This window comes from Callithrix jacchus, chromosome 10 (assembly GCF_049354715.1).
Source record: "Callithrix jacchus isolate 240 chromosome 10, calJac240_pri, whole genome shotgun sequence".
In the NCBI taxonomy this organism is placed as follows: Eukaryota; Metazoa; Chordata; class Mammalia; order Primates; family Cebidae; genus Callithrix; species Callithrix jacchus.
Genome location: NC_133511.1, coordinates 86,387,774 through 86,405,847, shown reverse-complemented (window position 1 = coordinate 86,405,847; position 18,074 = coordinate 86,387,774). Strand labels below are relative to the sequence as shown.

At 47.7% G+C, this 18,074-nt stretch overlaps 1 protein-coding gene across 1 annotated transcript in view; it reads right to left on the bottom strand.

The window, feature by feature from the left end:
* SLC6A5 (solute carrier family 6 member 5) overlaps positions 1-16,033 on the bottom strand; it is a 57,470-nt gene extending 41,437 nt beyond the window's left edge. The window contains exons 1-6 of the mRNA XM_035266028.3: positions 15,973-16,033; positions 14,036-14,569; positions 11,253-11,391; positions 8,560-8,691; positions 8,053-8,226; positions 977-1,118 (exon numbers count right to left, since the gene is read on the bottom strand). Coding sequence (XP_035121919.2) covers positions 977-1,118; positions 8,053-8,226; positions 8,560-8,691; positions 11,253-11,391; positions 14,036-14,569; positions 15,973-15,975 — 1,124 coding nt within the window. The 5' untranslated portion in view covers positions 15,976-16,033. The remainder of the gene's footprint in view (positions 1-976; positions 1,119-8,052; positions 8,227-8,559; positions 8,692-11,252; positions 11,392-14,035; positions 14,570-15,972) is intronic.
* Between the last annotated feature and the right edge of the window lie 2,041 nt (positions 16,034-18,074).

Below are 18,074 nucleotides of genomic sequence, written 5' to 3'. Positions count from 1 at the left end.
GTATCAGTGACTATTTCTTATCATCTAAGTGAAAGCCACGAACTTGGGGGCTCAATTTATGAATTTTATTTGACCCTGGTGTTCTATTTGAATTATTTTGCTGCCATTTAAAATGGGAGAGATCATACAAAAATCTAGATTTTATTTCCATATTTTATTGTAAAATAGAAGCTCTGGCAGCACTGGCCCATGTTTTCACAAGGCAGTAATAAGGGGAGCTGGTCACCAGGGCCCTCCCTTACGTGTGACAGGCAACCTCTTTGGTTTGCCGCAGTCTCCACCACTCCCTATCATCTCACTTATTTTCACTTTACTCATTTATATTCCCACCATGCCTCTGAGTATATTTGAATTACAACCCCTGAATTAAAGTTTAGCTAGAGAACACTCTTTATATACCCTATGATGAACTCTGTCTACATTTTTCTCCCTTAAGAAGTAGTTTCATGAACTTCACTAAATCTTTCAGTGGTAGCTGAAGATCTTCAAGTATCCCTGAACCTCAATCTTCAATGTCTAGCCATACTGATATAAAAAGTATAAAACTAAGGCAAAGCTGTAAAAAAGGAAAAAAATGAGTCTGTTCTTATTTAAACTGAAACTTTGAACATGACTTCTTTTCTTACTTTTTGCCTCCTTCCCTGAAGCCAAATGCAGATGGAAGAAAAAATAATCTGGTTAACTGACAGTCCACTTAGATCACATTGGATCAAGGTTTTAAAATGGCCTTTTCATCAGCATCACGAATTATAGCTGCACTGATTCTGCCTCTTCTGCTGTCATTCATTTAGCTCTGCTTTCCAGGCTCACAAGACACAAAAATCTGCTCTTGGAATCCAAACCAGAGAAAAACACCTTCCTCTCTAATCTCATCCCTTGGGCCACCCACACCTCTGGAGTGCAAATTGAATTAATTCACTGGATTTCTCTTAGAAGGTAAAAAAAAAAAAAAAAAAGGAAAGGAAAGTCATCTTACTTGAAATACTCTTCACTTCCACTGACAAATGTCTTATTGGCCTGGCTTGTGAAATTAACCATTGTCAAGTTGGGATAGGCAGTCATGCAGAACGTCGAGTTCTTGATCTGTATTTTGGGATGGTCACTGATAACACAGGAATCTGTTTAGGAGAGGACAGAATAGAAATACAGTGAAATCTGTACAGAAAATAAAGAAGTGTCTCTCTGCAGCAGTTTAAAAACAAATGCCAAAAGCATTTGCCAAATATTGGAGAGTAACTTCAGGAACGTATTAAGTGAGCAAAGCCAGATATATGAATAAAAGAACCGCAGAATTATGCTTTCTCCATCAGAGCTAGTCCCCACAACTGCACCTCGTACTAATGACAAAGCCATTTACAAACCACTCTGTATGTGGTGGGCAAGCACTTTTCGTGCATTATCTCTTTAAATTCTCACAACAGCCTATGCAGGAGGTACTGTAATCGTCCATTTTCAAAATAAGGAAACATGCTTAAAGAGGTTAGATAACTCTACTGAAGCCACACAGCTTATGAGGAAGAGAATCCGGATTCAAACCCAGATCCTTATGACTCCACAGCAAATAAATAAATTGCTGAAACAAATTTAATTAGAAAATAAACAAACCTCCTGAAGGGTACTGCTACAGAGGCTTACTAAGAAGTTCACCTTGGACCCCTGCCTGGCATCACATCAGTAAGTACTGAGAATACACGTGCTGCGTACTTTCTACTCTCGAGTGGGTAAGCAGAGGCGGCAACCACGTCATCTACCAGGGAGCCTGCAATAAGACCTAACAGTGTGGTACTCAACTGGGGACATTTTTAATTGTCAAACTTTGGGAACCTGGTGCTTACTGGTATCTAATAAGTAGATGCCAAGGATGCTAACACTAAATAGCCTGCAATGCACAGAACAGCCCCCCACAATAATGAATTGTTCAGTCCTTTAGCCAGGTACGATGGCACACACCTGTAGTCCTAAATACTTGGGAGGCTGAGGCAGGAGGATTGCTTGAGCCCAGAAATGCAAGGCTGCAGTGAGACATGATCATGCCACCGCATTCCAGCCTGCATGATGGAGTAAGACCCTGTCTCTTAAAAAAAATAATTATTATTTATTCCAAAACATCAGTAATACCAAGGTTGAGAAGGGCTGACCTAGGCTGCAATGGAGAAAAGAATGTAACCATGTGAGTCTTAGTATGTCAGGCTTTGTGTTGAACGCCCTAAGGATTATTTTCTCATGAAATCCTCATAAAACCCAGAAGGTATGTATTATTATTGTTATTTTAAGTAGGAAGAACCTGAAGTCTTTCTGACCATTTAACAATGTCAGGCTGATGACACAAATGAGGAAGGCACAAAACTGACTGATAAACTGACAAATACCTTAAATAAAGAATCCACCAGGACTACTTCCAAAGGGCATTTTTGTAAAGGAGCAAATAGTAACAATAACAACAAAACCTTACATTTACATGGCAGTTACCACCTTTAAGGCAGTGTTTTAAGTACTTTACATGCATTGACTAATTTAAGCCTCACACCACCCCTAGGAGAAGGTACTGTCATTACCTCTATGATATAGATAAGGAAACTGGGGCACAGAGGGATGCAGTGGCTAGCCAAGGCCATACATCAACCCAGGATGCAAACAAGCTTTCCCTTTGCAGTCACTCCAGTGTGAACAGGGAGCAGGGATTAGAAACTCAAACAGCCACAGAAGCCAGGCTGATGACACAAATGAGGAAGGCACAAAACTGAAAAATAATAGAGAGTGGTGGGGACTGTAGCCAACCAGAGCACTCTCCAGCCAGTTAGAGCCATGCTTTTCCAGAAGTTGTGTCAAAAGACGCAGAAAATCTGTAAACTTACACAAAATCTTTCCATTTAAAAATCTTGAAAATGAGTTAAAATTGCCTTGGAATACCAGAAAAAGTGGCTGGGCAGGGTGGCTCACACCTATAATCCCACTTATAATTCTCTTTGGGAGGCCAAGGCAGGAGGATCGCTTGAGCCCAGGAGTTCAAGACCAACCTAGACAACATAAAGAGACGCCTATCTGTACAAAACATTTTTAAAAATTACCAGGTGCAGTACTGTACATCTATAGTCCTAACTACTCAGGAGACTGAGGGAGAAGGATTGCTTAAGTACAAGAGTTCGAGGTTGCAGTGAGCTGTGATCACATCATGCACTCCAGCATGGGCAACAGAATGAGACCCTGTCTCTAAAATAAATGAGTTAATAATTTTAAGAAGTATATGCAGTCTAGATCTGGAGCATAGGACTCCCAATTTATGCTCTCTATGAAAGAGCAAGGTGGGCAAGAATATGGGTTCAGGAGTTCTATTACTCCTGAGAGTAATAGAGTTCCGTTTGAATGAGTTCCGTTTGTCCAAGCCTCCTTTCTCTGGTCATAGTTGTTCTGGGTTGCAGTAAGGACTAAATGAAGAGAGATCACAAATGAAAAATCTTCATATGATGCCTGGCACACAGTTGGCACTCAATAAATTTTAGCCATAACTCTATCATCATTGTTATAGCTTTTTGTAGCTGGTATTACTCTGGAGAGAGCATCTCTAGTCTTCAACATAATCTCCCACAAGCCCACTTGCCTGCTGTAAATGGTCTACTGCCTCCCACACACACTGCAGAATTTCTTAGAATGTTGGATAAAAATGAAAACGATCATAAGAATCCCTTCCCTTTCAGTACTTCTTTAGACCGAGGTTTCTCAATAGCTGTACCAATGGAATTTGGGGTCAGATAAAGTAACCGCAATACGCCCATTGCCCAATGGGCACAGTGAGTCCATACACCACCAAGACACTCCATTGCAGCAGAGAAAGAGGTTTAATCCTAAGAGTCCCTGAACAAGGAGATAGGAGGAAACCTCAAATCCATCTCCCTAAAGAGTTTGGGGCTAGGGTTTTGGAGTGGGATGAAGAGTGCAGGGTGAAGTCATGGGACAGGGAGATGAAGAAATGTATTCTCCACTGATTCAGTTACTCTGTTGGAGGAACTGAATTATTTTTTGAGTCAGTCTAACTGTGTCATCCAGGCTGGAGTGCAGTGGCATGATCTCTGCTCACTGCAACCTCTACTTCCAGGATTCAAGCGATTCTCATGTCTCAGCCTCCAGAGTAGCTGGTATTACAGATGTGCACCAACACTCCCAGCTAATTTTTGTATTTTTAGTAGAGATGGGGTTTTTGCCATGTGACCCAGGCTGGTCTCAAACTCCTGGCCTCAAGTGATCCATCCCCTTGGCTTTCTAAAGTGCTGGTATTACAGGCTTGAGCCACTATTTAAAGTTGGTAGGAGTCTTTAAACTGGTTGGCATCAGCTGTTCTGCTGAATTCAGGATCTGCTTAAGCAAATTTTAAACAAAAGCCTTATGATTCTAACATCAGAAATCTCATCTATAGGAACAATGGAGATGCAAATGTACGTAGTGTTATTCAACTTTTGGTTTCAAGGAAGTGAGTCAAAGTGCAGCCTGACTGATAATTAATTATAATAATACTTCTGTCTAGAATTCTTGTTAATGCTACAAAAACAGCTTCGCTAATTCTTGGCTGTGAGGGCCACCCTGTGCATTGCAGAATATTTAACAGAATACCTGGCCTACATCTACTAAATGCCAGGAGCATCTGCCCTCGCCATCCAGCTGCACCAATCAAAAATATCTCTGAACATTGCCAAATGTCCCCTGCACAATCTCCCTGATCGGGAATCTCCACTGCAGGGCGTCAAAATATCTTTCTATTCAAAGCGTCTTCTTTAATCAAATAACAGAGTTTGCGGAGGATTCCCACCTAATCATAATGAAATATTTACCAAGAAAGCTTTTGTTTCCCCCAGCAGTGACCTGAATGAAGACAATTAAAGAACCCTCCAGGCCAGGCTCGGTGGTTCATGCCTGTAATCCCAGCACTTTGAAAGGGTGAGGCAGGCAGATCACAAGGTCAGGAGTTCAAGACCAGACTGGCCAACATGGCGAAACCCCATCTCTACTAAAAAATACAAAAATTAGCTGGCCATGGCGGCTCATGCCTGTAATCTCAGCTACTTAGGAGGCTGAGGTAGGAGAATTGCTTGAACCCAGGAGGCGGAGGTTGCAGTGAGCCGAGATCAAGCCTGCACTCCAGGCTGGGCTATAGAGTGAGATTCCATCTCAAAAACAAAAAACAAAAAGACCCTCCATATCTCTGTTCTGTAAATAAGCACGTAAGTTATTTCTCGCCCTCCTGCCAAACACTACATCCACCCAAAACTGAAGAGATCACGATCACGAGGGCAAACACCCAATCTCTTGCTTCTGAAGTTGCAATTGTGAAGCACGCAGGCAGCCTCCCTAGGGAGCGTCTCTGGATGTGTAGAGCACTGCCGCCGCAGCAGCACAAGGTCACCGCTCCTGCGGCAATGCAGCAGTGCTCCCAGGCTCCCCACTCGCTCGCTCCGCAGCCTCCTGCCTTCTGCAATATCCCCTCCCACCACCGGGCGGCAGGAGCATGCTTCCCAGGGCCCGACGCCTCAGGTCCACCGGCGAACGAATGATGGGCGGTCTCATCAGAGAGCTCTGCGGCCCAGCAACCCCGAACAAAGAACAGCGATAATGATCGTGCTAAATTGGAAGCTGTGGAATGGGATTCTCTTTACTCGGGCAATTATTAATAAATGAAAGACCAGGGAGAAAAGGAATCATTTAATTAAAGTTCTAATGAAAATGAAGCCATTCCAGAAATAGAAATGCTTTTTATGTTGTTCCTATTTTATGTGACCGCTAGCTCCTATTTTCACGTAAAGCCCCTGGTCTCACTTGGCAGGGCACAGATTAGTCATTCTCCATTACAGATAGTTGGAGAGTTGAGTCACCCTAAAGACGGCAGCCCCTCTTACAACCTGCATAAGAGAAAGATGTGACAAACGCAGCGTCTCCCCACCCACAGATCCAGGGCTTTCCTCTGGGGCTGGAGTGGGTATGGGTGCCTGGTATCTCCATGGAATGTGTTCTTAGCGGCACTAAAAGCAGCTCCACGCTGCACATGAAGGTCACAATAGCTGGCCATTCAATCCCTCTCTCCTGGGATGAGTCCTTTTGCCCAGCAGTCACAGGTTGTGAGTAATTACAGGGTTGTGAGACTGAAAGGCAATTGGTGGGAAATACTGAGGAAAGAATCTGTCCATCTCTTAAGAAAAACTTGCTCAATGTGACCATCTGAGAAACAGCCTGGGAACATCTGTTGTCTAGACTCCTGATTTGTCCAGTACAGCAGTGGGGCTCTGCAAATCAGGCCACCATCACCTTTTCTAAGTCACTTCAGAATTCCAAAGGACCGATGCCCCTGCAAGAGATAGCCTGGTCCCAGGAACAGAACATGCTCATGTGCTGATAAGACAGAACGACACATGGAGGGGCTGCACAAAGAAAGAGTGGGGATTGACCTTGTTTTGTGTTTGTTTGTTTTTTTCCACCAAAAAAATTTAAAGCACTGGCTAACAATGAGATAGGACCTGCTCAGCCTGGTCATATACTCACAGGAAACAATCAGAGTGAAAAATGTGCATTGTCTCCTTGTGCTCAGAGCTTGCACAGTTTTAATGGTTTGTACCAGTTGACCAGGAGCTGAGCTGTGTAGTCTTTGCTCTGCCTTTCATGTCTCCCAAGTGATGGTGAGCCACACTAGAAGCCAGGGGCAGGGGTTTTTGTGCCTCTTGGGCCTCCACCCCTGTGCCTGGTCCAGTCAACATGCTCAGCCTACTTTAAACACACACACACACACAGAGAGAGAGAGAGAGAGAGAGAGAGATGCTGTAAAATAAACACATGTTCATGACAGAAAATGCAGGAAAGAATGGCATCTCTCTGGGTCTGCAAGAGGGAAGAATTCATCTTTTTGCCCTTAGCATACTCAAAGTGTTAAATCATGTCCCAGTTCCATCATGAAAAAAAGCTGGTTTTGGTGGGCAACATTAAGAGCCCATGATACAGAGATCACAGGAAGTGGCCTCAGCACAGACCTAGCTGAGGAGAAGAAACAGAGCTATTGGGGAAAGGAGAAACTACTTGTTTCTAGGTCCCCTTTAAGATGACCAGAGCTTCCAAAGTGGCCGATACTGGCACCTTCTATCTGTAGAGTTGTAGACTTCTGCAGCTGTATCACACCCTTCATTTCTTTTCTCCTTACAGCAATACCATAAGGTAGGTAGGGGAAGAACACTTTTATTTCTATTTTTCAGAGAAGGAAAACAGATCCAGAGAGAAGTTACTTGACCCAGATACACATATAGTTAGCAACAGAGATGTAGACCAGAAAGACTTTCTGACATAGCTGCCCTACTTCTCTTTACATTCACTCTCTTGCTCTGGACCCAAGAAGCTGACACTTTCCCCCAAGGCCTCAAGTCCAAATCTATTTCACACCTGAAATGTCTTCCAGGAACACTTCCTGGCTCCCCAGTAGCTTGCCCTCTTCTAGACACTACATTTTTATCAGAGTGGTCTAGGGGTCCACTCTCATGTCTATTTACCTCATGCACTGAGCAGTATCTTGTGAAGTCTGGCCCAAGGATTGCTCTCCTGGACTCTAGGAATTAGACCATCACTTTTCAAATTGCAGACAAGTCACTTGGGAACCTAGTTAAAATGCAAATCTAATTCAGGAAGGCTAGAGTGAGGCTTCTAACCACCTTCCAGGTAATGCTACTTGTCTAAGAAATACTATGAAACAAAGTAAGATTCTACAAGGACTTGTTAAAATGCAAATTTTCTATGCCCAACAAAATCTTTAAATCAGCTTGTGAGCCTGAGACCTGCATTTTCCACAAAGATTTCAGCTATTCATGAGCAAACAAAAATTTGATTACCCTCTCCTCTGGGCCATGAGCTCCTTAAATGTTAGAATTAAGTATATTTGATGGACTGATTTAAGCTCTGTGCTCCCAGTACCTGATATAGGGCCTAGCATGCATAATATATGTTCAATTATTTTGTTGAATAAATGGATCAGAATAGAATAGATCAGTTCAGAATAGACACACCTAGAGCAAATATTTCCAAACTTACCTAATAAAAGTTTGGTTTTATCTTTGCATTCTGGTGTATTCCAAGGGTTGTTGCAGGATCCCCAGGGTAGTACAGACACAAAGGAGGCAAACAGGTAGAAAAGTGTGTAGCAAATAATCACATTGTAGTATATGGCTATTAGGACAGAGATGATCAGCATCGCAATGCCACAGCCTGCAGAAGCAAAAATTCCAGGGGTTCATTCCATCTCAAATGCTTTGGAATTCTTCCAGTTGGGCACAGGGTGGGGACCTAGGCCTAGGCTCTCTTGTACAGGATGGATGCACTAATAGCAGAGTGGGCTGGCTATCAGGGATAAAAAGGCATTCTGCCAGGAACTCAACAATGCCAGAGGTGATCTCAGGCCATTATTCAGGACCCAATGAAGGATGGAAAGAGTTAGTTCTACTAACCACAAAGGCAGGACTCCCTCCCCGGGGCTGCATGGTGCCAGAGGGGACAGGGTAAGGAAGGGCCTGAGGAGGCTGGGAGGCAGGCTGGACTCACCTTGTAGAGCTGGGATGGCCTTCCACACAGACACTGGCCCTTGGCTGGCAAACTGGCCCAGCGACACCTCCAAGAAGAAGATGGGTAATCCAGCCAGAGCCAGCATCATCAGGTAAGGGATGAGGAAAGCACCTTGGAAAGAGAAGCGGGAAGTGAGAGACCTGAGAGGCAAAAGCAGGCTGCTGGCCCTCCTTAACCCTCTGGGATGGGGCTCACCTCCATTCTTGAAGAAGCCCTTCAGTGTCCTGTCTCAGCAACAGTCACCCACAGATGTTGAAGAGCCCTCCTCCAAAAAGTGTAAGAGTACCCATGCAAATACACTCCTTATTACTTCTCCACTAGCACATGGCTAGGGATTATGTGCTGATGGGTTTTATTATTTTCTTTTATTATAACATTTCAATTTCCCAAAATTAAGCACTCCCAGAGCTCAACCAGTTCATGCCTTTTACTCACTACTGGATACAGATCGGAAAAATCTTATCAGAGCCTCAGCCCTCCCAGGACCTACAATCTTCTAAGCTAAACTCCAGGAGCCCTTTTTTTTTTTTTTTTTTTTTAAACCTTAAGTTACCTGAGCACCTTCTGCCAACCAGGGTTGGGCCTGCTCTGCCAGACAGTCATTGGGGGATACCCATTCTTCTTCCTAAATCCATCCTCAACCCCATCACACACTTCTCAACACCCTTCTCCATATGAGAAGTTCCTTCCATCCTTCAAAGTCAACTCAAATGCTTTCTCCCCCAGGAAGTCTCCCTTCTGTATCTTCCCACAGTACCTGGCTCCAGGCACTGATCATTTGATAATTTTTATGTGAGAGTCTTATTCAGCCTGTGAGCCCCTAATGTCCTTTGCCCTTCATCTCTTTATTCCTCAAAATGCCCAGTCTAGGGCAATAGTACCTGGCAGGCCTCCACAGACTCGCTGAAGCTTCTCTAGGGTTCTTTCCCTTCAACGTTCTTCGAGGTTGTTTGGGAGGGACTTGGGGATTGGTCATGATTTTTTAAAAGGTTTTGACCAGAAAGTGCTGTTGCATGGGCCAGCGTCAAGGTGGGCACTGGAGACGCCGAAGCGCAGAACAGCAGCCTCAGCAGAGGGAACACCGATCTTTCTTGCGTCTACTCTATGCTGCCGCCCCTCCCCACTTCCTGCTGGGTGGAGGGGCCTTTTGTGCCCCCGGCTCTTCAAGCCAGGAAGGCCTTGGCTCTTCAAGCCAAGGGCTGCTGGGCAGAAAAAACGGGGTCCTGATTTATCCTCTCAAGACGGGGATTGTGCAGTCTTCCTCTGCTCCTGAAATGGAGCGGCCATCCCTCCACCCCGCGCTGAGGGCCGCAGTGCGGGGCAGGCTGCCTCCCCTCCCAGCGCCTGGCTCCCCCCCGAGCACTGAGAACCGCTCTGCCGCTCTCCGTAGATCCGGGCACCGGCACTGGTGCGGGCCAGTCTCCTTTTGCTGGAACTCCCTCCCCATCCTCTACCCTGAGTGCTCACCCCCCTTCTAGGCACTGGAAGCCTTTAGTAACCTCCTAGTCTGAGGGCGCCCTGCAGAAAACCAGACTGAAACCTATCTGGGTGCCTCTAATCGTGTGGCTGGTACCTCGTGTGTTTTCAGGGCACCCCCGATGGCAAATACTCTGCGGTGCTCATAAGACTTGTCAAAGTGTCCTAATTTGGAGCTAGAGAGGAAGGGAGTGGTGGCCTAAGTAAGATGTGCACTTTAACCGTCGGGTGGTGCAGCACCTGTGCGTTCCGCTGCACCCAGCTCCGCCTGAAGCGGATCCAAGAGACAAAAACAAAACAAAAACCCTTAAACTGCCGACCTATGGGGTGAAGGAGTGCATTGCTTGTCCCTTGGGTCCAGTTGAGAAGATATGGGAGGAGGCTCTAGGTTCAAATGCCCATTGCCAGAGGGCGACTTGTCACTCAGCCAGGGTACGGAAGACAGCGGCCGGCCTCGTGGCGCCTACTAATCAGGAGGACCAGAGGGATCGTGAATGTGCGGGTCCCTCCTCGGTGGGTACAGAAGAGGTACAAGGGAGCATAGGGGCCCAGCAGCCGATGCAAGTCGAACTGGCGTCCTCCCCATCTCTTTTGAAGGCTTGCCTTCAAAAGCAGCACGTTCCACCCGTTTAGGGCAGTTGAAAGAAACCCGTCTTCACTGAACGATTTTACTAAAACCAAAATATGTTCTGCTTCAAGAAGCAGAACAAGAAGGCGGGGGTGGCGGGCACTTCTGAGAGGTTTTTGACAGCACAGCCCCCGGCCCTTCCCCCTCACCTCCTGGCTCGCCTAAGGAGTCCCCTAGGAAGGTAGGATACAATCCTGAATCGGGGCTCCGGGGCTGGACAGCTGCGGGTTCCCACGGCGCTGTGTGCCCAGAGTGCCGCCGTTCTCTGAACACTATGGCCAGCTCCCGTGCTTACTCGTCTCAGGCCCCAGGCCCCAAAACTGGGTCAGTGGGGGGTTTGGGGCCTGCTCCCCTCTCTAGATAAGGGACTCCCAGATCTAATGCAGAAGGATTACGGCCGCCCACGCCCTCTGTTTATGCACTCATGCCTACGAGGTAAAGGGTTAAAGCCTGAGGAGGCTGCTCTGAGCCTCCCTGCTCGGCTGTCCTGCCTCAGGGCTCCTGTCCCATCCAACCCTCAGGTGCCCGCCCCGCCCCGCCGCAGGCGGAAAGAGCGGAAAAGCCATACCTCCCCCGTTCTGGAAGGCCAGGTAGGGAAACCTCCAGACATTGCCCAGCCCCACTGCGTACCCCACCATGGACAGGATGAAGTCCAGTTTGCTGGACCAGTTCCCTCGGGCCTTATTCTCATCCCCTTGCTCGTCCTCCTGGGGGCGGAAAAGCACATTGTCGATAACAGCCCCAGTAGGTCCACAAGCAGGCCCCTTCCACCCCTCTCCCCGGCTAAGGGTCCTTCCCAGCAAGCAGGCCCCCACTTTTCAACTGAGGATGCATCGGCAAGCAGGACCCCAAATCTAAAGAAAGGATGCATCTACAAGCAGGGATTTCACCCCTCAACCCTGCACTGAGAGTCAATCAGCAAGCAGGCCCCCAAGTCTGATCTGAAGATCCATCTTAAACAGACCCAAAACCCCTCTCTCCCAGATCATACAGTCAGGGCACAACAGCAAGCAGCTCTCCCCAAACCTTAAACCTGTAAGGTGATGACAAGCAGGTCCCTCCATCCCCGACCCCTCACCAATAATTTATTTGGCAAGCAGGCCCCCAACATCATGCCTGGAGTTCCCAGCAAGCAGCTTCCTAATTAACCCTCTCCCACAAAAAAAGCCTTCACCACACCCCTTCCTCAGCCCTTTCTTTCTTTAGAGTGTGTGACAAGACCAGAAAGAGAGCTGCAATGCCGAAGCCAGCCAGAGCCCCTGCCTTACTTTCTTGACCAAACCAGAACCTGCCTGGTCAACTAACTTAAGAAAGCATCCTTCAAGACTAATGCAAGGGATATGGGCAGGAGGGAAATTTGAGGGTGAAACAAGCAGGAAAACAAACAAACAAAAAAGATTGGTATGGGAAGAGACAAGCCATCTAAAATCTTGGGTTCTGGTCTAAACTTTACTGCTAATCAGCTGGATAACCCCAGGCACGCCACTTGCTCTCTCTGAACCTCTGTGTCTCATCTGTAAAAGAGGCCTAGAATAACTGTCCCCTGAAGCACTTGCCAGCTCCAGCAGTCTATGAATCTTTGAGGCTCATTTCTTCAAGCTCACACTAAGATGCTTTCTTGGGGCAGTGCCTGGTCCTAGAATGCCTCACTACAAAGCAGGAAAAATGCGGGGATACCACCTCAAATAAAGTCTGAAAATTTTCAGGACACCTAGACACTACACAAAGCTTTCCAGGGACTCAGGCCACCGCATGCAGTTTCCACCTCCTCAGTCACCCTTCACCTCCTATTGTAGTAACTTGCTAGGTCTCATACTTTTCTACAGGCTGTGGAGGATGCAGCAGCAGCTGTCAGAAGTCTTGAGGAGGGAGAAAGGTCCAGGGTGAGTGTCAGAAAGGCACAATCAGAAAGATGGGCAGGGCTGAAAATCAGTACTTTCAGAAACCAAACATCTTTAACAGCCTCCCTCTAATCCTCCCACACACAGACCACCTCCACTTCTAACCCTACCCTTAATCCTTCCAGGGTTGCAAAGGGTGGGAGTTCCAGCTCCTGCCGCAGTGCGGAGGTTAAGCAAGACAAGTGAAATAAATATTCTTCTCCACCTGGGGTCACAATGTGGGATGCATACTGTCAGAGGTAGATAATACACAGAGACAAACACTCCAGATGTGGACCCCAAAAGGAAAGGCAAGCGGGAAAGTCGATGTTTATTTCTCCAGCTGTGGACACCAAAAGGAAAGGCAGGTGGGAAAGTCAATGACACCACAAGCTCCTGCTGTGTGGGCCTGTGGATAAGTGTGACTGTGTATGTGTGTGTGTGTGTAAACACTAGAGTGACTAAGGATAGAAGGGCTGCATAAACCCTATACCTTACACTGGCACAAATTCTGGTCTGGGCCCCCACTGCTGGACATATGCATAGCCCCTGAGGCCAGGGAAGGAGAGGAGATGGCAGAAAGGCAGGCAGTGAGAAGGGATGAGCTGAAGTGGATGAAAAAGGAAAGAAGAAAGAAGAGATCAAAGAAGGAAGGAGAGAAATTAGAGGGAAATGAAAGAAAATAAAACCCTATATGAGATAGGAGGCCACCAGCAAAAGTTGCCTTTATTAATAAACCCAGGGATTGGGATTTGCCCTGTGGGTTTTTCACGCCTCTAATTAAGTGATATAGGATCTAATGCAAAAGTGGATTCAGATTGGTGGGGCCTGAAGCTTGTGCAATTGAGGGAAGTTACTTTAGGGGAAAAAATAGAAACTTATGGCAAAATCAGACACCAGGTTTTGGAAGGGCCCCAGCAAAGGACAGGCCCTGAAGCTTAAGCTTCAGTAGCCTCAGGTAAACCCACCTCTCATCAAATGAGTTCTCCTGTAATAAGCATAAGCGGCAGTGTAAAGGCTGCATAACTTAAACTATATCCTGCTGCCCTCCATCCCCAGTCACCACCACCGGGCTTTGTTCTGAAATTTCTCCCTCTTTTTGTTTAATTAAGAAATTATTTTTGAAAAGAAAAGACAGTCATTGGCAGGAGGGGGCGTCTGTCTGCATAAAAGGGTGGAATCTATCTATCACAACTGCTTCTTGGATCTGGACCTGGGTTCCCAATACCACCAAGGCTGGGAAGGGGCAGGTCGTGGCCCCTCTGGCAGGGTCACTGCAGCCCTCTCGCCCTCAACTGCCGACCCCAGCGCAGTGCGAGCTTCCGAAGCCCCAAAGCCGCCTCCCGCATCCATCACCTGGCACTGCCAACCGGTTTCCCCATCAGCACACGTGCACCCGCCACTGCCTGGCTGGCCTCGCTCGCGCGGCTGGAGAGCAGGACACCGTGCAGGCCGAATGCAACCTGCTTACCTGGGTGGCAACGGTGGCCACGCTGCCCGGGAGCACGGACGTGATTCCATCCGTGCCCAACACCACGGTGCTCTGGCTCATGTTCACCCAGCCCACGGCCGGGGTATTGTTCCGTTCCAGGGTGCCCTTGCCCACACTCACGTTCGCATCCCCCTCCGGGCCTCGCAGAGCGGGGATCTTACAGTGCAGCGCGTTGCCGGGCCCGGAGCTCCCAGGAAAGGGGACGGCCTGCGCGCCTTGCGCTTCTCTCAAGTCCCGCAGAGCTGCCGAGGCCGCCTGCGCCCGCGTACTACTGAGTTTGCAAGACCCCACTCCTGGCCGCTCAGCATCGCAGGCTTGCGCGTCCGCTGACTGGAAAGTTTGGGCGCCGGTGGAAGCGGACCTGGGCACACGTGGCGGCGGGGCGGCAGCCGCAGGAAGCTCTTGCTCCGGGCTCGTCCTGGGCGCACTTGGGCCATCCGGGTGGCCCTGCGCCGCTGCCGCCTCCGGACTCTTGGCTGGCTGTTTATTCATTTCCTTGGGAGCACTGCAATCCTGCAAACACAATGTCAAGTTCGTGCAAAACAAAGTCACAACAGCTTTTAAAATACCTGTATCTACACATGGAGACGTTCGCAACTCAGGTCCAGACACAATCTCTGGGGAAGCAAATTGAAATCTGAGGTTTTTTCCCCCGAAGAAAGACTGCAATCAGTATTTCTCAATTTGCGCGTTTCGTCAATAACCAGATGATAAACAGAAGCTAATATTCCCTCCCTGGTGGAGGATGAACTAAGAAAAGAGGCAGAAATGTAATTTTGTAGGGGTAAAGGAGGGGTGATGGAAATAGTCCTAGAGTCATGAGCTCCCCTCCTTCTTTGGATTTCACATCACAGCTGTGGGTGCCCGCATCCCCATCACCATTGTAGAAAGATTCTTTAATTTTCCGCCCCATTTCCTTTGTCACTCAACAATGCACATTGCCTTTTTCCCCCAAAGACAAGCTGTGGCCACAAAGCTGATGCCCTGGCACCTGCGAGCGCTTCAGGCCAAATTGGTTGTGCGAGTCCCAGGCTCCATAACCCACCTCCTCCCGCCAGGTAGCAAAGACAAGGTTAAGAATCACGATCAAAATAACTACAAAAAACCTCCTACAACGATAATAAACTAAATTTAAGACAGAGAGTAGCAACTAGGTTTATTATCTTACACAACTTGTATTCACTTCCAGATTCCCACACATGTAAAAGAACATGCAAAGTTTTTTTGTTCGTTTGTTTTTGTTTTTTTGTTTTGTTTTTTTTTTTGGCATAACTATTCACAGGAGTCTAATATCCTTCACAACCCTACCCCTGCTTAAGTACCAAAACTCAGGACCAATTTTTGTTTGCTTTTTCCCAGTTTACTTTCAAATGAAAAGAACTGCCAGCGGTGGTTCTTCTATCTACTTTCACCCCTCGTATTATCTCTCAGGGCTTCCTAAACATTAGCGCCAATAATTATTATTACACTGTAAGAATAATCCTATTATCTTCACCTCCACTGCACGCCTTTCCTGTAACCCCCTTTCACAAACACGCAAAATAGAACTCCTCAATTTGCACAAATCTAAGTACCTCGGCTTCAGCCAGCATTTGTCTCAATAGCCTCTAGGACCCAGAACAACTCGCCTCTGTACCGGCATCTGGCTTTTCAGCACCGAGGACAGAGTCCGGGATCGCGTCTTTACAATCCACAACCAACCTCTCAGCTCTACAGCCCAGAAAACCTCTTTGCGACCCCAGGTGAGGCTCACAAGTACAAATACCTACGGCTGCGAGAATTGTTCTCCCCGTCTCCCCCTTTCCCCCCACCCAATGCACAGACATCTCCAAAAAAAAAAAAATCCCCAAAACGAATCTGCTCTCCCTATCCCCTCAGCCCTCTTTCCTCTTGAAAGAACAAAAGCAAACACTCACCATGTCTGACACAGGCAACAGATTGAACCGGTGGAGGGTGAAACCCGCTATTGACAAGACTGGGTTTGGCTCCCGCAGGAGAGGCGCTTTCTATATCTCCTTGGGAAAGGCCGGGTTTGCGTCAGTGCAAAGCAAGGTGCCCTTGGTTTGACATTTTCTTGATAATACAAGTTTGATAAATCATTACCTCTTTGGATTCAAGTTTTAAAGGGACAACAGCCTAGAGTATGCTGACCAGTTGTCACTCCATCAGGAGGGGGCTGCGTGTTTGGCGTGACTCATGTGGGTCTGATTACTAAACCAAAACCGGCAGGAGGGGAAGACAGAAGTTTGCCTCCTCCTAATTAAGGGAAACATGGGAGGGACACGTCCCACTGCACCCAAGGCAAGGCGCAGCAGCCAACAGAGTGGATCCGGTTGTAGAGGTGGGGGAGGGGGCTAAATCACTCTCTTCTCTTTCCCTTCCGCTAGATTCCATTGCTGTCCTCCCCAATCTTCAGGGATTCCGAAAAATATTACTCCGAAAGAGACTGAGGGTCTGCGTACAGCCCCACAACTCTGTGATGGCTGAAGCGGGCATGGGTCCTGCATTTATAAGGGTGTACCTACCTTGCATGTATGTGAACTTCAGATTGTCACACCCCTACCCTTTCAGTCAGTCAGTCTTGAAGGGATCCTGGGTTTTTTTGGTTGTTTGTTTGTTTGTTTTTTGGGTTTTTTTTTTTTTTTTTTTTTTTTTTGCTTAAACATTGGGATCTATTATTTCCGATTCTGTTTTAAATAACTCTGTTAACGCAATCAAGAGAAAATTCTGAGTATAACTGACCATTCTGGTTGCATTTTTAAAGCTTCTCTGAAAACGTTTTAGAGAAATAAAAATAAAGCTATTCCCAACACAGACCTAGTTCTTAGGTCACTTTCAAAGTCAAGGGAAACCCATGATTTCTTTGTAGTCCTTTCAATAAAATCCCACCAGAGCCAGGCCTGATTTGGCAGCACGGGACCTTAGAGACCCTCCAAATAGGGATGTCCAGCAATAGGGGTATGCGGGGAGGGCAGAGCTGGCAATCTGGAAAGCCGTGCGAGGATGGTCAACCGCACTGTGTCGGGGATGCGATTGGGGTGGACATGGCGATTTAAAAAAAAAAAAGGACTTTTTGGTTGGTACAATGCAATAGCTATAATAAGAGGAGAAAACGCCTTTACAAAGAAGGTGTAGTTTTGGAGACTAGAAAGGGACTGTCAGCAAAATGCTTCCCTTCTCCCCTTTCTTGCCGGTCTAGCTCGGGAACCTTGGCCTCGGGGATGGGGAGATACAGACAGCACGTTGTCTCTTCCCTATTGCCAGCAGCCCAGCCCACTGCCTCGAGGTCCGCGCCGTCGCAAGCGGCTGGGCCGTCCCCACGCGGCTGGAGAACAATGTCGCGGCGGTGGCGGCGGCCGCAGGCGGAGGCTGCAATGGCAGATTGCAGCGGGCGCCGGGAGCACTGAGGGGCACCCTTCCTACCCCTCTCGAGAGCCTGAGAGTGCGTGGATGCCTCAGTTGGCTGGCTTTTGCGCCTAGCCCCTCTAAAGGGCAGCTGGCTGGGAACACAAGGTCTGCAATGTTCTTGTTGGGGGCAGGAGGAGGAGATATTCCTTTTGAGACGCCTTGAGGGTTTCAGGTCGCTTTTTATTGCAGTTTTGAGCCAACGTCTATTGCGATCTCACGACTGAATCATTGTGCAAGTGCTATCTATGAATTATCCGGGGTAGCTTTGGCAGTGGCCTTTGAGAAACGATACTAATTGCAAAGCTGAGGAAATTGGGGTTCAGAAAGTAGCTTTTGAACCCTGGAGAGGATCCCAACCACTTCCCGGGGTCAGTCGCGCTTTCCCCGGGGCCCGCTCGTAGGGCGAGGTCGGGAATGAGGGTTAAGAGGGTAGGGTGGGCTGTGGTGAACTCCGGCTGGAGGAGGGTCGTCTGAATGAGTGGGGCTGAGAATTCCGGAGGGGTGCCTCCTCCCGCTCCGGCTGGTGCTGAGGGAAAAAACCCCAGGCTCTTGGCATTTCGGAGGAGGCCGGGGGACCTACAGGAGCTTCTGCCTAAACAGTCCTCAGTTT